This window comes from Galeopterus variegatus, unplaced genomic scaffold (genome assembly GCF_000696425.1).
Source record: "Galeopterus variegatus unplaced genomic scaffold, G_variegatus-3.0.2 Scaffold1111, whole genome shotgun sequence".
Classification (NCBI taxonomy): Eukaryota; Metazoa; Chordata; class Mammalia; order Dermoptera; family Cynocephalidae; genus Galeopterus; species Galeopterus variegatus.
Window position 1 is genome coordinate 270,550 of NW_007727222.1, and position 16,730 is coordinate 287,279.

Consider the following 16,730-nt stretch of genomic DNA (forward strand, 5'->3'; position numbering starts at 1 on the left):
TGGCGGGGCTCGACGGGGCGCGGGGCCGGGGCTCGGAGCTCGGGGCCGGACGGCAGCGAGCCGGAGGTAGCGGGAGGCTGGGAAGGTGACCAGGGGGCGGGGCATGCCGCGGTCCCCCTCGTCGGCAGTCACGCCTTCCCGCGTCCCAGGCGCACACACCGCCGGGCGCGGTGCTGCACTGTCCCGCCACGCACGAGGCGCCGCTCCCCAGGCGCCGTGGCGCACGTCGCCTCCACACGCACAGGCCTGGGACCTGGGCAAGAGCTGACAGCGCTCGGGCTCCGGCCGGGTAGAGTGCGTGCGAGTGTTTTCCTTGTCCACTTCTCATCTGGGACACGGAGGCAGACGGGGGGCACAGATGAGGCTGATTCGACTCCTAGCCCACTCCTCGGCCCCTCTGCTTCTGCCCTCAATCCTCCAGATCCCTCTGGCACACCCGTATACTCCGACTGCCCCCCCTCCCTGTCTCCCTCTCTCCTTCCCTGGGCCTCACCCCTCCTCCGCGGCTGGGCTCCCAGCCTCTCATCCAGCCACAGCTATTTCCAGGAAGGGGGGTGTGGGTGGAGGGGTTTCTCCAAACAAACCCAAGGCTTCAGAGTGAGGGGGCCCGCTGGGGGGCCGGGCTGACAGGCTCTGGAATGTTCCAGGCAAGAGGACAGTGAGGGTCCTGGGGGGTCTAGCAATGCCTTCCCAGCCCTCCTTTCACTCTCAGGCACGGCTCATGGGGATCCCATCCCCTACTTCCTTCAGAGGTGCTCTGCAGGGTGGGAAAGGACTCAAAGCCACAGTGGATCCTGACCACCCAACACAGGACTTAGTGAGCCCCACCCTTCACTGCAATCACTGCTTGGGCACCTCCTTGCTGGGCCTGGGTGGGGAGTGTCAGACCAGCAAAGGTCAGAAGACATTTGGGGACCTGTTCCAGGTGAGGGACATTTTAGCCCCTCTGGAGGTGACAGCAGTAGAAAGCATGCTGGCGGGTCCTGGTCAGAGCCACATGCCATAGGAGCCAAGGAGGGAACTGGGCAGAGAAAAGCCATCCCGCCCATCCCCACAGGGCTGGGTGCTGGACCAGGCCAGGTCCAGTTGCCCACACTGGCCAGGGTCCTGGAATGTCCTAGGACACAGCCAGGGCTGGTAGGGTGGGGGTGGGTTGCAGAGCCAGTGCCCCTCTCCAGTTACAGCTGGGAGCCCAGGCCTTGCCACACAGATGCTACCTTCTGGCCAAAGTACCCCAGGGACAGACCTCTTGGCCTGGAGAATTGGAGCTTCCAGGGAGGCCTCTGGCTAGGCTCAGCCCAGGCAGGAACTTGAAATTTGGGTCCCAAGTGGCCTCCCATAGGGGGGGCTCATCCCAGAGATTGCAGGATTAGACCAGCCCTCCATCTGGATGGGTATGAGGAAGGGAGAGAGAGAGAAGTCAAAGGGAGCATGTAGAAGAAGCCAGAGCTGGGGGAGTTGCCTGAGTACTGGGACATTCAGTAAATGCCATGCTAATGAGGGGGGTCACATTTGCACATTCTTTCGTGTGACAGCTAGAGCCAGTCCAAAAGGCTGCTGTCCAGGGCTTGGGGCTGGGGATCCCCAGGCCATTAACCCCTTATGTTTTAGGAAGATTACTTCCCCCTTTCCAAGGCCCCATCCATCTCCTTCCCTTGTCTCCTGGGACAGGAAGTTGGCCATATTCCCAGGAGGGAGGCAGGAGGCCCATGGAGGGGGTTGAAGTGTGTGTTGGGAGGGGGGCCTTCTGTACAGCCCTCGGGCCCTGGGACAGCAGCTGAGCAAGGAGAACAGAACTAGGAGAGCCATGAAGGTAGTTCTCAGGTTTTGGGGGGTGGGGTGGGGAGAGGGTCCGGGCCCAGGGTGGAGGCCTAAATGGTAGGGCTGGAAAGGGGTGCTAGGGGTCTGAGGTCGGGCCTGAAACAACCATGGAATGGGTGAGTTGGGGAGTGGGGGGCTGTTAGGAGCAGAGCCACTGTAGCTCTCAGGAGAAGAGCCTCAAATGCCTTGGGCTTCAGCAGGAGAATGGATCACTCCTGTGGGCAAAACGGTTTTGGGGCTGAAACGTGGCCTTGCACGATGTACGGGGTAAGGGTGGGCACTAGCATGTTTTCCTTTCCCTACTTCACAATCAGTGAAAATGAGGCAGAAACTGGCCCTCAGTCCCATATCCCCTGACCCTCAGGATATACTTCAGATCCTGGAACTGCCAGGGTAGTGGTTCCCAGCTCCCTCCCTCCCCACCGGAAGTCCCAATAGAACTTAAGGCTGGGAGACTGGCCTGGACATGGTGTTCCTCACTAGCCCTTGAGCCCTGCCCTGAGACCTGAATTCCCACCCGTCCACAACAGGGGCTGGATTTTAGGACTGAGATGCCTGCAGATTTCAGGTGTGGGGTATTGCTAGAGTGGGGGGAGAGGGAGCAAAAGATCCTGGGCTGACACTCCCAGCAGGGTAGATCCTGGGAATCTGATCTCCTGGCCTCCCCCACATCCTCCCCCCTCCCACTTCCTGGAGCAGCGACCTGCCCCCTTCCCGCCTGCACTTCCCTCCACTTCCAGGGCCAGGCTTCTCCTCACACCAGCCAGACAGCCTACCCTCCGCCCATGGGAAGCGGCTGCCTCCGCCAGGCCGCTTCCAGGAAGCCCCAGGCCAGGGCCCAGCATTGTTCAGGCCCCGCGGCCGGCACCCCAGCCAGCCGGACACCATGAAGTCCAGCGGCCCTGTGGAGAGGCTGCTCAGAGCCCTGGGGAGGAGGGACAGCAGCCGGGCCACCAACAGGGTAGGAGTGCCCACTAGCTGGGCAAAGGAGGGGCGGGGTGGAGGTGGGGGCCGTGGGGGAGGGGGCCAGGATTCAGGCCAGACCCTCTTCCCAATTTCAGCTTCCTCAGCCTTTTCCCCTGGCCCCACATCCCCTCATTTACTCTGCCCTTTTGGGGTAGCCAGGGCTGCACTATGAACAACACATGTTTGGGTTAGAGTGGATCCTGCTCTCTGTTTTGGCTCCTCTGTCACCTTCCCTGCCCTAGCCTGGGTCAACCCTGGGGGCCCTGGCCCCCTAGACCTGAGCCCCAGGTACACCTCACTGAAGGACTCAGGCTCCTTCCCTGTCCTGGTAAGTTTGGAGGAGAAAGGTTTGGGGATGGCAAAGAAAGGGAGAGAAGAGGCCAGGTCTTGGGATTGCTTTAGAAACTAGAGGTTTGCTTTTAACTGACATCTGTATATGCTGCTAATGCCAAAATGCACCCAAGTGTCCTAGTGGATCCCTTAAGTTTGGTCCAGCCCAGAAGAGTTCCAGGGACAGTCAAGAGACCAGAGGTGCTGCCTGAGTCCCCACCACAGCCTTTCCCCACTTCTTATGTCTTACCCCAAGAGAAGCAGCTAAGGAGGGTTGGGGGAGGGAGGCGGCAAGAGTTTGAACTCAAGAGGAGGAGAAAAATGGGTGGAAGAGATGGCAAGGAGACAAAGTGTCCCCAGGCAAAGGGAGTAGTGAATCCGCAATAGGAGCAGATGGGACTGAGGCCGGGGCCATAAGGGGCCATTCCAGCCTCCTGCCTCACTGCACCTCTGGGAGGGAAGAGGTTAAACAGGGCATCTGGCCCACCTCATTCAGTGCTTGAATCCCACTTGAACTTCCTCAAGTGACAGGGAGCTCACTACATCCAGAGACAGCAGGGCAGCTAACTAACCATCACTCCTGAATGTCATGCCTCTATCTGTCTCTCTCTCCAGCACTGCCAACCCCCTCCTTACACAATTGCTGTCTGCCGCCTCAATGCACAATGAGTAAACATGTTGTTCTGACCGTGGGGGAAGGGGCATGTCAGCTGCCTGGAGCGTGGGGACAGCCGGAGTCAGGGGAGCAGAACTGGCTGAGGCCACTCCTGCTGGCTCAGTCTGGGTGCTGCATGATGGACATATGTACATACTGCACTTGCTCTGCACACAGGCCTTCTAGGGAGGGCAAGATGGGAGGAAAGTCAGAGAGCACCCCCAATCCACCAGGAGAAAAGCTCTAGGGTTGAGGTGGCAGTGACCACAAGGGCATCACACACCACGGACAGATAAGGGACCTCAGTGATCCCTTCGGGAGGAGCTGACCAGCGAAGGTGACAGACACAAGGGGTCAGATTCCATACACTGTAAAGGACAGGCCCCACGACTGCCCTAAAACAGCTGTGGCCAAGTGCATCCTGCGAATTTGGGGACTAGTTTCGGGGCTTGATAGGGAGAGAGGAAGGAGGAAACCAGTGCAGTGTTAAGGCAAGGCCCCTGCCCAGTCCTGGAAATGGACCTGCTGGGAACTTACACCTCTGTCTATTTGTCCCTCCACCCTCAGCCTAGGAAAGCTGAGCCACATAGCTTCCGGGAGAAGGTTTTCCGGAAGAAACCTCCAGTCTGTGCAGTGTGTAAGGTGACCATCGATGGGCCAGGCGTCTCATGCAGAGGTGAGGCGTTCTGTCTGTGACTCCGACACCCCCATCCAGGAACCCTGTGTTGCACATCTCCAGCAGCAGACACACAACATAAACCATAGTATGCATGCCACCTGGGTAGGCACCTGGTAGCCAATATGTGCCTCCCCCTTCAAACGACCCTGGCTCCCCATGACAGACACCAACTCCACAACCCAGGAGACCCAGTACTCCCTACCGCCTTCCCATCCTGACCTGTGAATGGGGGATTTCCCTCCCTCTCGTCCTCCCCACCCCCATCCACCCGAGAACATTACCCCTGGCTCCCTCCCTGGCCCAGGCAGTAGGGCCCCATTGCCACTCTTCCCTCACACTTTACCCTGCTCCCCAACCCCGGCCAGCCCAATACAGCTAGAGTCCTAGAAGTCCCAGGGTCTGGTTCCAGGGCCTGGGGAGACAGAGGAGGGCAACTCCTTCCACTGCCCCAATAGGCCCCTGGCTGACCCTTCTCCTCCCCACCCGCAGTCTGCAAAGTAGCGACGCACAGAAAATGTGAAGCAAAGGTGGGTACTTGGTTCTACCTGATGGAGGGAGGGGGGTCTTGGGTCCCTTCTTCCTCCCAAAGAGGCTTCTCCAGCATCATCCCTCCACCTCCACCCCTCTCATCATTGGGGAATCCCTCCTGGATGGTACTGGGCCCTTTAAGAACCACCCTACTCCACCCCCTGGAGGGCTGGCCTAGGCGGGTGGACAGGGAGACAGCGTTTGTCTTGGTGCTGTGCCCAGGCTGCAGCTGGCGAGAGGATGGGGGTTGGGAGGAGGAGGAGAATGAGGAGGAGGAAGGGTGGGGTGGGTAGGTGGGGGAGCAGGGTTTCAAAGACTGGTCAGCCGGATGGGCTGTGCCTTCCCTCTGGGGAAGGATCTTCAGGATGCCTGGGTGAGTCTAGTCCCAGGCTCTGAAAAGACTGGGACTTTCCAGGTGTAAGCTGTAGATGGCACCCACTATCCACTAGGGACCTGAGACAGCCTCAGCTCTGGGTCGGTTCCCTGGTCCTCTTCCTGCGGTGCAGGGAAGGGGGTGTCTCAGGCAGGGCCTAGGACCTGGCTTGGGGGAGCTGTGTGCCCAGGGGCGGGGTCTCCCGGTGAAAGAGGCCAGTGTCCGTCCCTGGCCATGGCCTGTCTGCATGGCTCTATATATAACTCCTGCCCTGCAGCTGGATGAATGGGGGTCTGTGTGGACAGGGGGCTAAGAGCCAAGAGCAACAAGTGGGGGGCCCAGGAGGTGGAAGACCAAGAGGCCAGAGGGGAGGCTCCCTTAAATAGAGGAACCTCAGCTGGAGCCTGTGCCCATCCGCTGACAGCCCCTCCACCTTCTTGCTGAAGCTGAGAGGTTACCGCATCCTTAAGCCCAGGACACCCCTTTTCACCAGGAGCTCAATCCCTTACTCGGGTCTCCTTCCAGGTGACTTCATCCTGTCAGGTCTTGCCTCCCGCGGAGCTGGTGAGTGTGCCCTGGTATGGGGTAGGGACGGAAAGGAACCTGGTTCCAGAGGGTGGGTGACTCTGGAGAAAGCCCCCAGGAGGTTACCTTGAACTAAGTGCTGTGGGTTTGGTCACCCTGAGGAGGAAGGAAAAATGTCTGCGCCCTCTGCAGTTCTTGTCCACTTGGGCCTGCTGGGGGTTGGACTTCTCTCCGGTCACCCTATACAGCCCCCACAGGGACTGACATGCCCTCCCACTATCCCCAAGCCCAGAATGGTCCTTGCCCCTGCCCTAACCACTCCCTTTTCCTCTCTCATCTCCCTCTAGCGGCGAAACACGGCCCCAGTCAGGCGCATAGAACACCTGGTAAGGTGATGTTGGAGGAGGGGGGCGGAAGCAGGTAACTCTGGGAGTAAGTACCTAGGTTTCCTGAGAACAAAAGTATATGGAACTCTGGAGCGGGGTGCTTAGAATTGGGGCACCTAAAGAGATGTGCACACATGGTTTCTCATCCACCAGGGATCCACCAAGTCTCTGAACCACTCAAAGCAGCGCAGCACTCTGCCCAGGTAAGTGAGGGTGCCAGGGATGTTCCCACGTGACCCCTTTCCACCGGCCCCACTCTTCAGCCCAGAGCAGTTCCCCCCCGAAAAAAGCCCCACAGGACAGCCCCCCGCCCTCAAGCGGTACTTCTCCCTCTGTATCTACACACCCTCCAGACCCCGCAGGCCTCCGCTGCAGTCCGCCATGCACCCTTTCATCACACTGGCTACCTCTGGTGCCCCACCCCTCCGTTCCTTAACGACTTCACCCCCTCCTCAGGAGCTTCAGCCTGGACCCGCTCATGGAGCGGCGCTGGGACTTGGACCTCACCTACGTGACGGAGCGCATCTTGGCCGCCGCCTTCCCCGCGCGGCCCGACGAACAGCGACACAGGGGCCACCTGCGCGAGCTGGCCCACGTGCTGCAATCAAAGCACCGCGACAATTACCTGGTGAGGGTCGGGGCCGGCCTGAGTCAACCAATGAGAGGGCTGGAAAGTCCAGGTGGGCGAGACTACCCATGCTTTGACGAAGCAGCGGGGGCGGGGCCTCCAGGGGCGCGGCCAGAATGTAAGGGTGGGGCCTGGGCGGGGCCCGGAGCGCGGCCCGGAGCCGAGCGGAGAATCCTGGAACGCAGACGACTGGGCTGTGACACCTTGGCCAAGCTTTAGTAACTTCCTTATTTTAGAGGAAGACTCTTACTTGGGGTCCACCTCCACCGCGTCTCGCTGCCTGATGTCACTTCTGTCTAAAGCCCTCCCTTTATTTCAGCTGTTCAACCTTTCAGAGAAAAGGCATGACCTGACCCGCCTAAACCCCAAGGTAGGAGGAAAATGGCCTGCCTAGCCAGTAAACCGAGCCCCCACCCCAGAAGCCCCCAGCCTCCTTGTAGCAATTAGTAGTAGCATTTGGCATCTACTTCACTCTTAAGAACTTTCCCATATGAGACACCCCAAAATGTGGTGCAACAGATATCAGCCCATTGTATGGGTAAAGAAAGTGCTCAGGCTGTCATGAACCAGCAGGCCCCTGACCTTGCTCCCAGCCCCCTACACCCTGTCCCTTTTCCACCTCCACCCGTCTCTCTTTGTTCATGGTCCCCATCCCCAGTTGCACCCCTGCACTCCCCCAGGTCCAGGACTTCGGCTGGCCTGAGCTGCATGCCCCACCCCTGGACAAGCTGTGCTCCATCTGCAAAGCTATGGAGATGTGGCTCAGTGCTGACCCGCAGCACGTGGTTGTACTGTATTGCAAGGTGGACTGGGCCCTTGGGTTTACAGGGTTGGGGTACTCTCAGCCTGGGGCCCAAGCAGGCCCCCCATCACTATCTCTCTGTCTCTCAGGGGAGCAAAGGCAAGCTCGGGGTCATCGTCTCTGCCTACATGCATTACAGCAAGATCTCCGCAGGGTGAGGATCCCCAGCACCTGAGTAGCCCCTTCCCCAATGGCCCTTCCTACAGCTGGCTCTTTATGAACCCATCTCCCTTGGAGCCCACCTCTTTGTTCAGAGAGCCTTTTACTTATCGACTTAACATTTCTACATCCTTTTTTTTTTTTTTTTTTTGGTGGCTGGCTGGTATGGGAATCCAAACCCTTGGTGTTACAAGGCCATCCACCTCCTTTTCATCACTTGGACTTCACTACAGTCCCAGCAGATGAGCTCTGTTAGTTTCCTAGGGCTGCCATAACAAAGTGCCACAAACTAGGTGGCTTAAAACATTAGAAATTTATTGTCTCACAGTTCTGAAGGCTAAAAGTCCAAAACCAAGGCATCAATAGGGCCTTGCTCCCTCTGAGGCTCTGGGTAGAATCCTTTCTTGCTCCTCCTGGTTTTGGGTGGTGGCTGGCAATCCTTGGTGTTCTTGGCTGCAGATGCATCACTTCAATCCTGCCTCCGTCATCACATGGCATTCTCCCTCTGTGTCTGTGTCTCTTTTTCTCTTCTTATAAGGACATAAATAATATTGGATTAAGGGCCCACCCTACTCTAATATAATGTCATCTTAACTAATTACATCTGCAATGACCCTATTTCCAAATAAGGTCACATTCTGAGATACATACCTTTTGGGGGGGGACACAATTCAACCCATAACATGGTCATATTGACCCCATTTTACAGATGAGGAAACCAAAGTTCAACTAATAAAGTGGCCATGTGTGGTTCTCCTAGTTCTCTCTGCCACCTCTTTGGGCTTCCTCTAGATTTGGTGGATCACAAATATCCTCCCTCCCCTGGGGCTTAGGATGGAGACCAGCTTGGAAACTAGCCCCTAATTCCCCACACTGGCCCTGCTCTCCCTAGGGCCGACCAGGCGCTGGCTACTCTTACCATGCGAAAATTCTGTGAGGACAAGGTGGCCACAGAACTGCAGCCCTCCCAGCGCCGGTGAGCAGCCTGGGTGGGGATGGACCAGAGGAGCAGCTCCCTTCATGGCTACTGAGGCCAAGATCTCTCATTCTGCAGTACACCTTAATTGAGCAACTCCTATGTGCCAGGCATTGTGCCAGGTGCTGAGAATTCAGAACAAACAAGGTCCCTGCTCTCACGGAGCTTACATGCTAGTGGAGTAGAAGGCAATAATCCTCTTTATAAATAGATAAGATCATTTTGGGTGGTGATAAGTTCTGTAAAGAAAATAAAGTTGAGCCTTGGGATAAAGAGAGACTCTCAGGACAATCAGGGCCTACCTCTACAACATGAAGCAGAGATCTGGGGGAAGAGCTTTCTAAGCAGAGGGAGCAGCAAGTACAAAACCCTTGAGGAGGGAGCGAGATTGAGGTTAAATAATCTTTCTGGTAAGCTGGAAGATGGGAGGGAAGCACTGAGGAGAAGGGCAGGCCTTCCCAGGGTGGGTGAAGGGTATGCATAGTTGAGATGATACAAGGACACCTGCAGAGGAAGGGGCCCATGTTCTCCTGACACATCTTCCCCCCAACCCCAAACAGCTATATCAGCTATTTCAGTGGGCTGCTATCTGGCACCATCAGAATGAATAGCAGCCCTCTCTTCCTGCACTATGTGCTTGTGCCCATGCTGCCAGCCTTTGAACCTGGCACAGGTGAGTTGCCTGAGATGCACTCCATGGGGAGGGCCACCCATCACTCAGCATCCCTCATGCACCTTCTCCTCTGCCCCTCCAGGCTTCCAGCCCTTCCTCAAAATCTACCAGTCCATGCAGCTTGTCTACACATCTGGAGTCTAGTGAGTGCTCTCTTCCCAAGCTCCTGACACTTCCATGGCGAGGGCCTCCCCTGCTCCCTGCTCCCTGGACTCCCACTTCTCCAGCCTCCCCAGACACCTGGGCTTCCAGCTCCAACCACTGCACCTGAAAACTACTACCACCATGGAGTGCATTTTGTAGATAGGGAAGCTGACGCTCACTCAGGGCTCAGCCTCTGATCTCTCAGCTTCCTCCTGACTATGCCTAGCCACCTCTGCAGCCAGGGTGGTGCCAACGATTCAGCTCTGCATTCTCTCTCCCCGCCAGTCACATTGCAGGTCCTAGTCCCCAGCAGCTTTGCATCAGCCTGGAGCCAGCGCTTCTCCTCAAAGGCGACGTCATGGTGAGGGAGTCCTAGTAATAAGGAGAGTCCTGGGGATGGGGCAGGGGGTGGTAGTGTATCCTACCAGCTACACGGTCACTTGGTGAGTCATCAGTTCAAGACAGAGTGGAGGGCAAAAAGGGAATCTGCTAGATGGGGAAGTCACCTTGAGGTTGGGGCTGGACAGAAGCTGTGACCAGGCAGTCCCAGGGTAGAGGCACTGAAGAGGCATAAGTGGACACGAAGCTCTGACCCCCAGCCTCCTGCCCCTTGCCCAGGTAACATGTTATCACAAGGGTGGCCAAGGGACAGACCGGACCCTCGTGTTCCGAGTCCAGTTCCACACATGCACCATCCATGGACCACGGCTCACCTTCTCCAAGGACCAGCTGGATGAAGCCTGGACTGGTGAGTCAGAGACGGGTAGCATTGGAGGCCAGAGCCCAGGTGAGGGGCAGGCAGGCAGGAAAGCAGGGTGTGGACTGGGGGCCTGTCTCTTCACTATCCACTCCCCACAGACGAAAGGTTCCCCTTCCAAGCCTCCGTGGAGTTTGTCTTCTCCTCCAGCCCAGAGAAGATGAAAGGTAAGATTGGGGGTTTGGGTTGGGAACTGAAGGTTGCATCTCTGGTGCTCCTCAATACCCAGCGACCTTTCCATAGGCAACACCCCACGGAATGACCCCTCGGTCTCTGTCGACTACAACACCGCAGAGCCTGCCGTGCGCTGGGACTCCTATGAGAACTTCAACCAGCACCATGAGGACAGTGTGGATGGTGTGTAGGGCAGGCTATGGACGGTGGGAGGTGCAGGGTTTTGCAAGGAGAGAACGCACTCCTTCCTCTCCAGGCAGATGGCCCTCCCAAGAGACCTCTCAATAACCCTCTCTCTCTCCTTTTCCCCTGCTTGCCCACTCTCCCTACTCCTCTCCACTCAGGCTCCCTGACCCACACCCGGGGCCCCCTGGACGGCAGTCCTTATGCCCAGGTGCAGCGGACCCCCCGCCAGACCCCACCAGCGCCCTCTCCGGAGCCTCCCCCACCCCCGCTGCTCTCCATCAGCAGCGACTCTGGCCATTCATCCACGCTGACCACAGAGCCAGCTGCCGAGTCGCCTGGCCGGCCACCGCTGACGGCTGCTGAACGGCAGGAGCTAGATCGCCTTTTGGGAGGCTGTGGAGTGGCTGGCGGGGGCCGCGGCGCCGGGCGCGAGACGGCTATCTTAGACGACGAAGAGCAGCCCCCCGCGGGCGGGGGCCCCCACCTCGGAGTGTATTCGGGCCACCGACCTGGCCTCAGCCGCCACTGCTCCTGCCGCCAGGGCTACCGGGAACCCTGCGGGGTCCCTAATGGGGGCTACTACCGGCCGGAGGGAACCCTGGAGAGGCGGCGGCTGGCCTACGGAGGCTACGAGGGAGCCCCCCAGGGCTACGCCGAGGCCTCCGTGGAGAAGCGGCGCCTCTGCCGCTCGCTGTCCGAGGGGCCGTACCCCTACCCCCCTGAGCTGGGGAAAACCGCCAACGGGGACTTCGGCTACCGCTCCGCAGGCTACCGGGAGGTGGTGATCCTGGAGGACGCTGCGCTGCCTGCCTTATGCTCGTGCCCGGCCTGTGAGGAGAAGCTGGTGCTGCCCACAGCCGCCCTGTATGGACTGCGGCTGGGGAGGGAGGCTGGAGAGGGGGGGGCTGGGGAAAACCGCCAACGGGGACTTCGGCTACCGCTCCGCAGGCTACCGGGAGGTGGTGATCCTGGAGGACGCTGCGCTGCCTGCCTTATGCTCGTGCCCGGCCTGTGAGGAGAAGCTGGTGCTGCCCACAGCCGCCCTGTATGGACTGCGGCTGGAGAGGGAGGCTGGAGAGGGGTGGGCGAGCGAGGGTGGCAAGCCTCTCCTGCACCCGGTGCGGCCCGGGCACCCCCTGCCTCTGCTAGTGCCTGCCTGCGCACACCACCATGCCCCGATGCCTGACTACAGCTGCCTGAAGCCACCCAAGGCAGGCGAGGAAGGGCATGAGGGCTGCTCTTATGCCGTGTGCCCCGAAGGCAGGTATGGGCACCCAGGGTACCCTGCCCTGGTGACATACGGCTATGGAGGGGCAGTTCCCAGTTACTGCCCTGCCTATGGCCGCGTGCCTCACAGCTGTGGATCTCCGGGCGAGGGCAGAGGGTATCCCAGCCCTGGCGCCCACTCCCCACGGGCTGGCTCCATTTCCCCGGGCAGCCCGCCCTACCCACAATCCAGGAAGCTCACCTACGAGATCCCTGCCGAGGAGAGAGGGGACAGGTACCTATTGCCTGGGCACCTGGCCTCAGCAGGACCCTTGGCATCTGCAGGTGAGGGGCACTGGAGCGGGGAGTGTCCAGAGCAGAGGAGGGTTCTAAAAGATGGTGGGAAGCCAAGGGGGCACAGAGTGAGAAAGAAAGAAGCCAGACAGAAAGGCCCAATGTTGCTCACAGCCCCACCCCTCCCCTTCACTGCAGAGTCACCTGAGCCAGCATCCTGGAGGGAGGGCCCCAGCGGGCACAGCACGCTGCCTCGGTCTCCCCAAGATGCCCAGTGCAGTGCCTCTTCAGAGCTGTCTGGCCCCTCCACACCCCTGCACACCAGCAGCCCTGTCCAGGGCAAGGAAAGGTAGGCAGAGAACTGGGTTGCTTGGGTGCTTCCTTGTCCAAACAGGCTGTGAAGGCTGGGGCTGTGGCGAGCTCACAGCAGGCTCTCCTGACCATCTGCCCTTCCACCCTGCAGCATCCGCCCACAGGATACCAGGCCCCCCACCTTGGCGCCCACTCAGAGACTGAGTCCTGGGGAGGGCTTGTCCCCTGCTTCCCAGGGAGGCACTGAAAAGCCTCCTGAGCTGCCAGCAAGAAGTGGGCCTGAGCCTCCAGCCCCTACCTCCCCAACCTCCCCTCCTAGCTCACCTAATGACTGGCCCCAGGAAAGGAGCCCAGAGGGCCGTTCAGACAATGCCAGTCCTCGGAGTCCTGTGCCAACCACACTGCCTGGACTCCGCCATGCCCCCTGGCAGGGCCCTCGAGGCCCACCAGACAGTTTGGATGGATCCCCCCTCACCCCTGTGCCCACCCAGATGCCCTGGCTTGTGGCCAGCCCACAGCCACCTCAGAGCTCACCCACACCTGCCTTCCCCCTGGCTGCATCCTATGACACCAGTGGCCCCACCCAGCCCCCACTTCCAGAGAAACGCCACCTGCCGGGGCCTGGGCAACAGCCAGGACCCTGGGGCCCAGGGCAGGTATCACCACCAGCCAGAGGCACCAGTCACCATGTCACCTTTGCACCTCTGCTCCTGGATAACACCCTCCAACCCCCAGGTATAATGGCCTTGAGAGGAGCTAGGGCCACCTTAAGAAAACTCTTTCTCACAGGGAGGGGTGTGGCATGGGGACTGGGGAGCCCCAGGGTCGGGGTCTGAACTCAGTCCCTCCCTGTCCTAGACCCTCCTACGCAAGAGAACCAAAGTAATGTCAAGTTTGTCCAGGACACATCCAAGTTCTGGTACAAGCCGCACCTGTCCCGTGACCAAGGTGAGAAGCCAGCCTGCCCCCACCCCACCCTCCAGGGCCTCTGTCTTGGCATTTAGGTCCTATCCTAGTTGAAACCCTTGGCTCTTTCTCCCATCTCAGCTGTATTTATGCTGGGCTGAGCCTCTCACCAGTAGATGACTATGGGCTTTGGGCCCAAAGAGGTTAGATTCAACATTGTCAAAGCCCCTGTGAACTCTGTCCCCAAACTCCCACCACTCCAGCTGTCAGGGCAAAAAAGCCTTAGGGATCTTGTTAGCAGAGGAGCAGGGCTGCCTGGAGCTCAGTCAGCCACTGTGAAAACTTCTCCCCCCTGCTGCCCTACCCCCCACCCTGCAGCCATCGCCCTGCTGAAGGACAAGGACCCTGGGGCCTTCCTCATCAGGGACAGTCATTCATTCCAAGGAGCTTATGGGCTGGCCCTCAAGGTGGCTACGCCCCCACCCAGCGCCCAGCCCTGGAAAGGTACAGAATGCCCCGGGGCCAGCCCATGGCTCACTTGGGAGAGTGTGGTACTGACAACACCAAGTCAAGGGTTAAGATCCCCTTACCGGTCATCTTTTTAAAAAAAAAAAAAAAAAAAGGTACAGAATGCCCAAACCTGAGAGGGGAGAATGTACAGTGTGGAGGAGGTACTAGAGGCAAGAAAATGGGCAGGGCATACTGCTCCACTGTGGGAGAAGCAGGAAAAGACCTCTGCTGCTAAGCAAAGAACCCCATCAGGGAAGAAGCTGGGGAACCTGGAATCTGATAAAGCCTTATTCTCTCCTCTCCTCCCCTTTTCTCAGGGGACCCCTTGGAACAGCTGGTCCGCCATTTCCTCATTGAGACTGGGCCCAAAGGGGTGAAGATCAAAGGCTGTCCCAGCGAGCCCTACTTTGGTGAGCAGCAGGAGCCTGGGGAAGGCCACATGTGGTTGGTTTGGGGAGAGGCCCAGGGATCTCAGGATCATGGGAGGGAAAGCTGGGAGTATCTGTGGGCACCTCAGGACTTTCCTCACCTCTTCCCACACAGGCAGCCTGTCCGCCCTGGTCTCCCAACACTCCATCTCCCCAATCTCCCTGCCCTGCTGTCTGCGCATTCCCAGTAAAGGTGGGTGTCTGGCAATCTGCCCTTCCCACCCCTGCAGCCAAAGGCAAAATCCAGAGGCCCTGGCTTCCAGCCTTTCCTTGGGATGGCAGAGAGAGTTCAGCTCCTAGGGAATGCTTCTCTCTTCTGACCTTCCCATTGGCCCTCATTTCCCTCAGATCCACTGGAAGAGACCCCAGAGGCTCCAGTGCCCACCAACATGAGTACAGCGGCAGACCTCCTGCGTCAGGGAGCCGGTAGAGACCTCTCCCTTTCCTCCCTCTCCCTGGGCATCAAGGAGGGGCACTGAAATACAGGGCATGGGGCATTGAAAAGGCCTTGAGGTGGGTGGGCCCTGGCAGGTACACTTAACCCATGAAGGCAGGGGAGCCCCATATTTGTAGGGGGTGGGGAAGGGGGTCTCAGTCTAGGTTCTCAAAGTCTTATGAACATGAGAATCGTTGGGGGGCAGGGGAGAACCTCGTTAGAAAGCAGATTCTCAGGCCTCTATCTGGCATTTCTAACTCTAGATCTGGCGGAGTTGTGGAATCTACATTTCTAACAAGTCACCTGAGTGATTCTAATGTATTTTGACAGCACTAGCTGGGGAAAGTACAAGAGCTGGGGGGGTAGGGGACTAGGGGGTGATAGATCTGGAGCTGGCAGAGCCAGCACTCCCTCTGCAACCCATTTCCCACCCCATAGCCTGCAGTGTGCTCTACCTGACCTCTCTGGAGACTGAGTCACTGACGGGCCCTCAAGCTGTGGCCCGGGCCAGCTCTGCAGCTCTGAGCTACAGCCCCCGCCCGACACCTGCCATTGTCCATTTCAAGGTCTCAGCCCAGGGCATTACACTGACAGACAACCAAAGGAAGTAAGTCTGTGTGCCCAGCCCCTGTGGAACCCACACTCCAGGCTTCTGGGGGCCCCAATTTCTGAGTGTGACCTTCTCCCTCCCCCTTGCAGGCTCTTCTTTCGCCGCCATTATCCAGTGAACAGCATCACCTTCTCCAGCACTGACCCTCAGGACCGGAGGTGACCCTCTCTCCAAACCCTTTCCCCCCCACAGCCCTGTGGTCCCACCAGGCCCTAGCCCCAGCTCCTCCTTCAGTAGCTGTTTCCTGGGGTACACTCCTTCACAGTTCTTCTCCTTCTGCAGATGGACCAACCCAGATGGAACCACCTCCAAGTAAGCTTCCCCACCCAGTCCAATCTCTTCCCTCTGAGTATCAGGTCACCTCCATCCTCCCCTCCCCTAGCATTGAGTCAGCCCACCCAGGCCACTACATTCCCTTGTGGAAGGGATGCTAAGGCCCCTCCCCTGGCTTTGTCCCCCTAGGATCTTTGGTTTCGTGGCCAAGAAGCCAGGAAGCCCCTGGGAGAACGTGTGTCACCTCTTTGCGGAGCTTGACCCAGATCAGCCTGCAGGCGCCATTGTCACTTTCATCACCAAAGTTCTACTGGGCCAGAGAAAATGAAGGAAGGCCACAAGCTCAGAGCCCACATCAACACTGCGCCCCTCCCAGCACCCACAGCCCTCACTTCCCCTGGCCTGGACCCAGGAGACCCAGGAGCCAGCACCCTTCCTTAGGAATGGGGAGTGAGCATCAGCCTGGGACACTGCTCTCCTTCCCTGCCCCCAGCCTGCTAAGCTAAGTGGACGGGCCTATGAGATGACCTTGCATGTGAGCAGATGGCAGAGATGGACATGTGAGGGGTGAGTAGGCATCAGCAGTTGAGCTCTAAAGGAGATCGGGACAACCCCACCTGCAGGAGAACATCAGCCCTTGAGGGGAATCGGGCCCTGCCAGCTCCACCCAGCTACAGGCCCCAGCATGGCAAGGAGAGGGGAGAGGTGTGGGAGCAAATCACTGCCTCCTCTACCTCCCTCTCTGAGCAGAGATCAGAGTGGGATCACATGAATAGAGGAAAAAAAGAGAGTCTATTTTTGTCTAATAATAAAGAATTTCTAAAAACTTCAGTCAGAGCTGGAATTATGCCTTATCCACAGGAAGGTCAAAGCCTCACATCTCCCAGGGGCATCCTAGGCCCCAGCCACAGCCAGGTCCATGTAAAATATAAAATCCACAACCCACTGGGCCACATCTCAGTGGGCTAGCTGCCCTTGGCTTCCCCTACCCTC

General features: G+C 58.6%; 1 protein-coding gene and 1 long non-coding RNA gene across 2 annotated transcripts; one reads left to right on the forward strand and one right to left on the reverse strand.

The window, feature by feature from the left end:
* The first annotated feature begins 2,603 nt into the window (after positions 1-2,603).
* On the forward strand, positions 2,604-16,568 carry TENC1 (tensin like C1 domain containing phosphatase (tensin 2)). The gene is made up of 30 exons (XM_008574828.1): positions 2,604-2,782; positions 4,340-4,448; positions 4,941-4,978; positions 5,878-5,916; positions 6,225-6,263; positions 6,417-6,466; positions 6,720-6,891; positions 7,211-7,261; positions 7,572-7,694; positions 7,783-7,847; positions 8,745-8,828; positions 9,389-9,501; positions 9,584-9,644; positions 9,931-10,006; positions 10,264-10,393; positions 10,504-10,569; positions 10,646-10,759; positions 10,921-11,543; positions 11,725-12,313; positions 12,461-12,611; positions 12,726-13,309; positions 13,433-13,522; positions 13,859-13,984; positions 14,308-14,400; positions 14,534-14,611; positions 14,767-14,844; positions 15,293-15,461; positions 15,554-15,622; positions 15,747-15,776; positions 15,927-16,568. The coding sequence occupies exons 1-30, from the start codon at positions 2,708-2,710 to the stop codon at positions 16,063-16,065; spliced, it is 4,224 nt and encodes a 1,407-aa protein (XP_008573050.1). The 5' UTR covers positions 2,604-2,707; the 3' UTR covers positions 16,066-16,568.
* Positions 8,147-10,441, reverse strand: LOC103592216. The gene is made up of 2 exons (XR_550652.1): positions 10,359-10,441; positions 8,147-8,382 (listed from the first exon to the last, which is right to left on the reverse strand). It is a non-coding gene; the product is annotated as an uncharacterized LOC103592216 (long non-coding RNA).
* Positions 16,569-16,730: the final 162 nt, after the last annotated feature.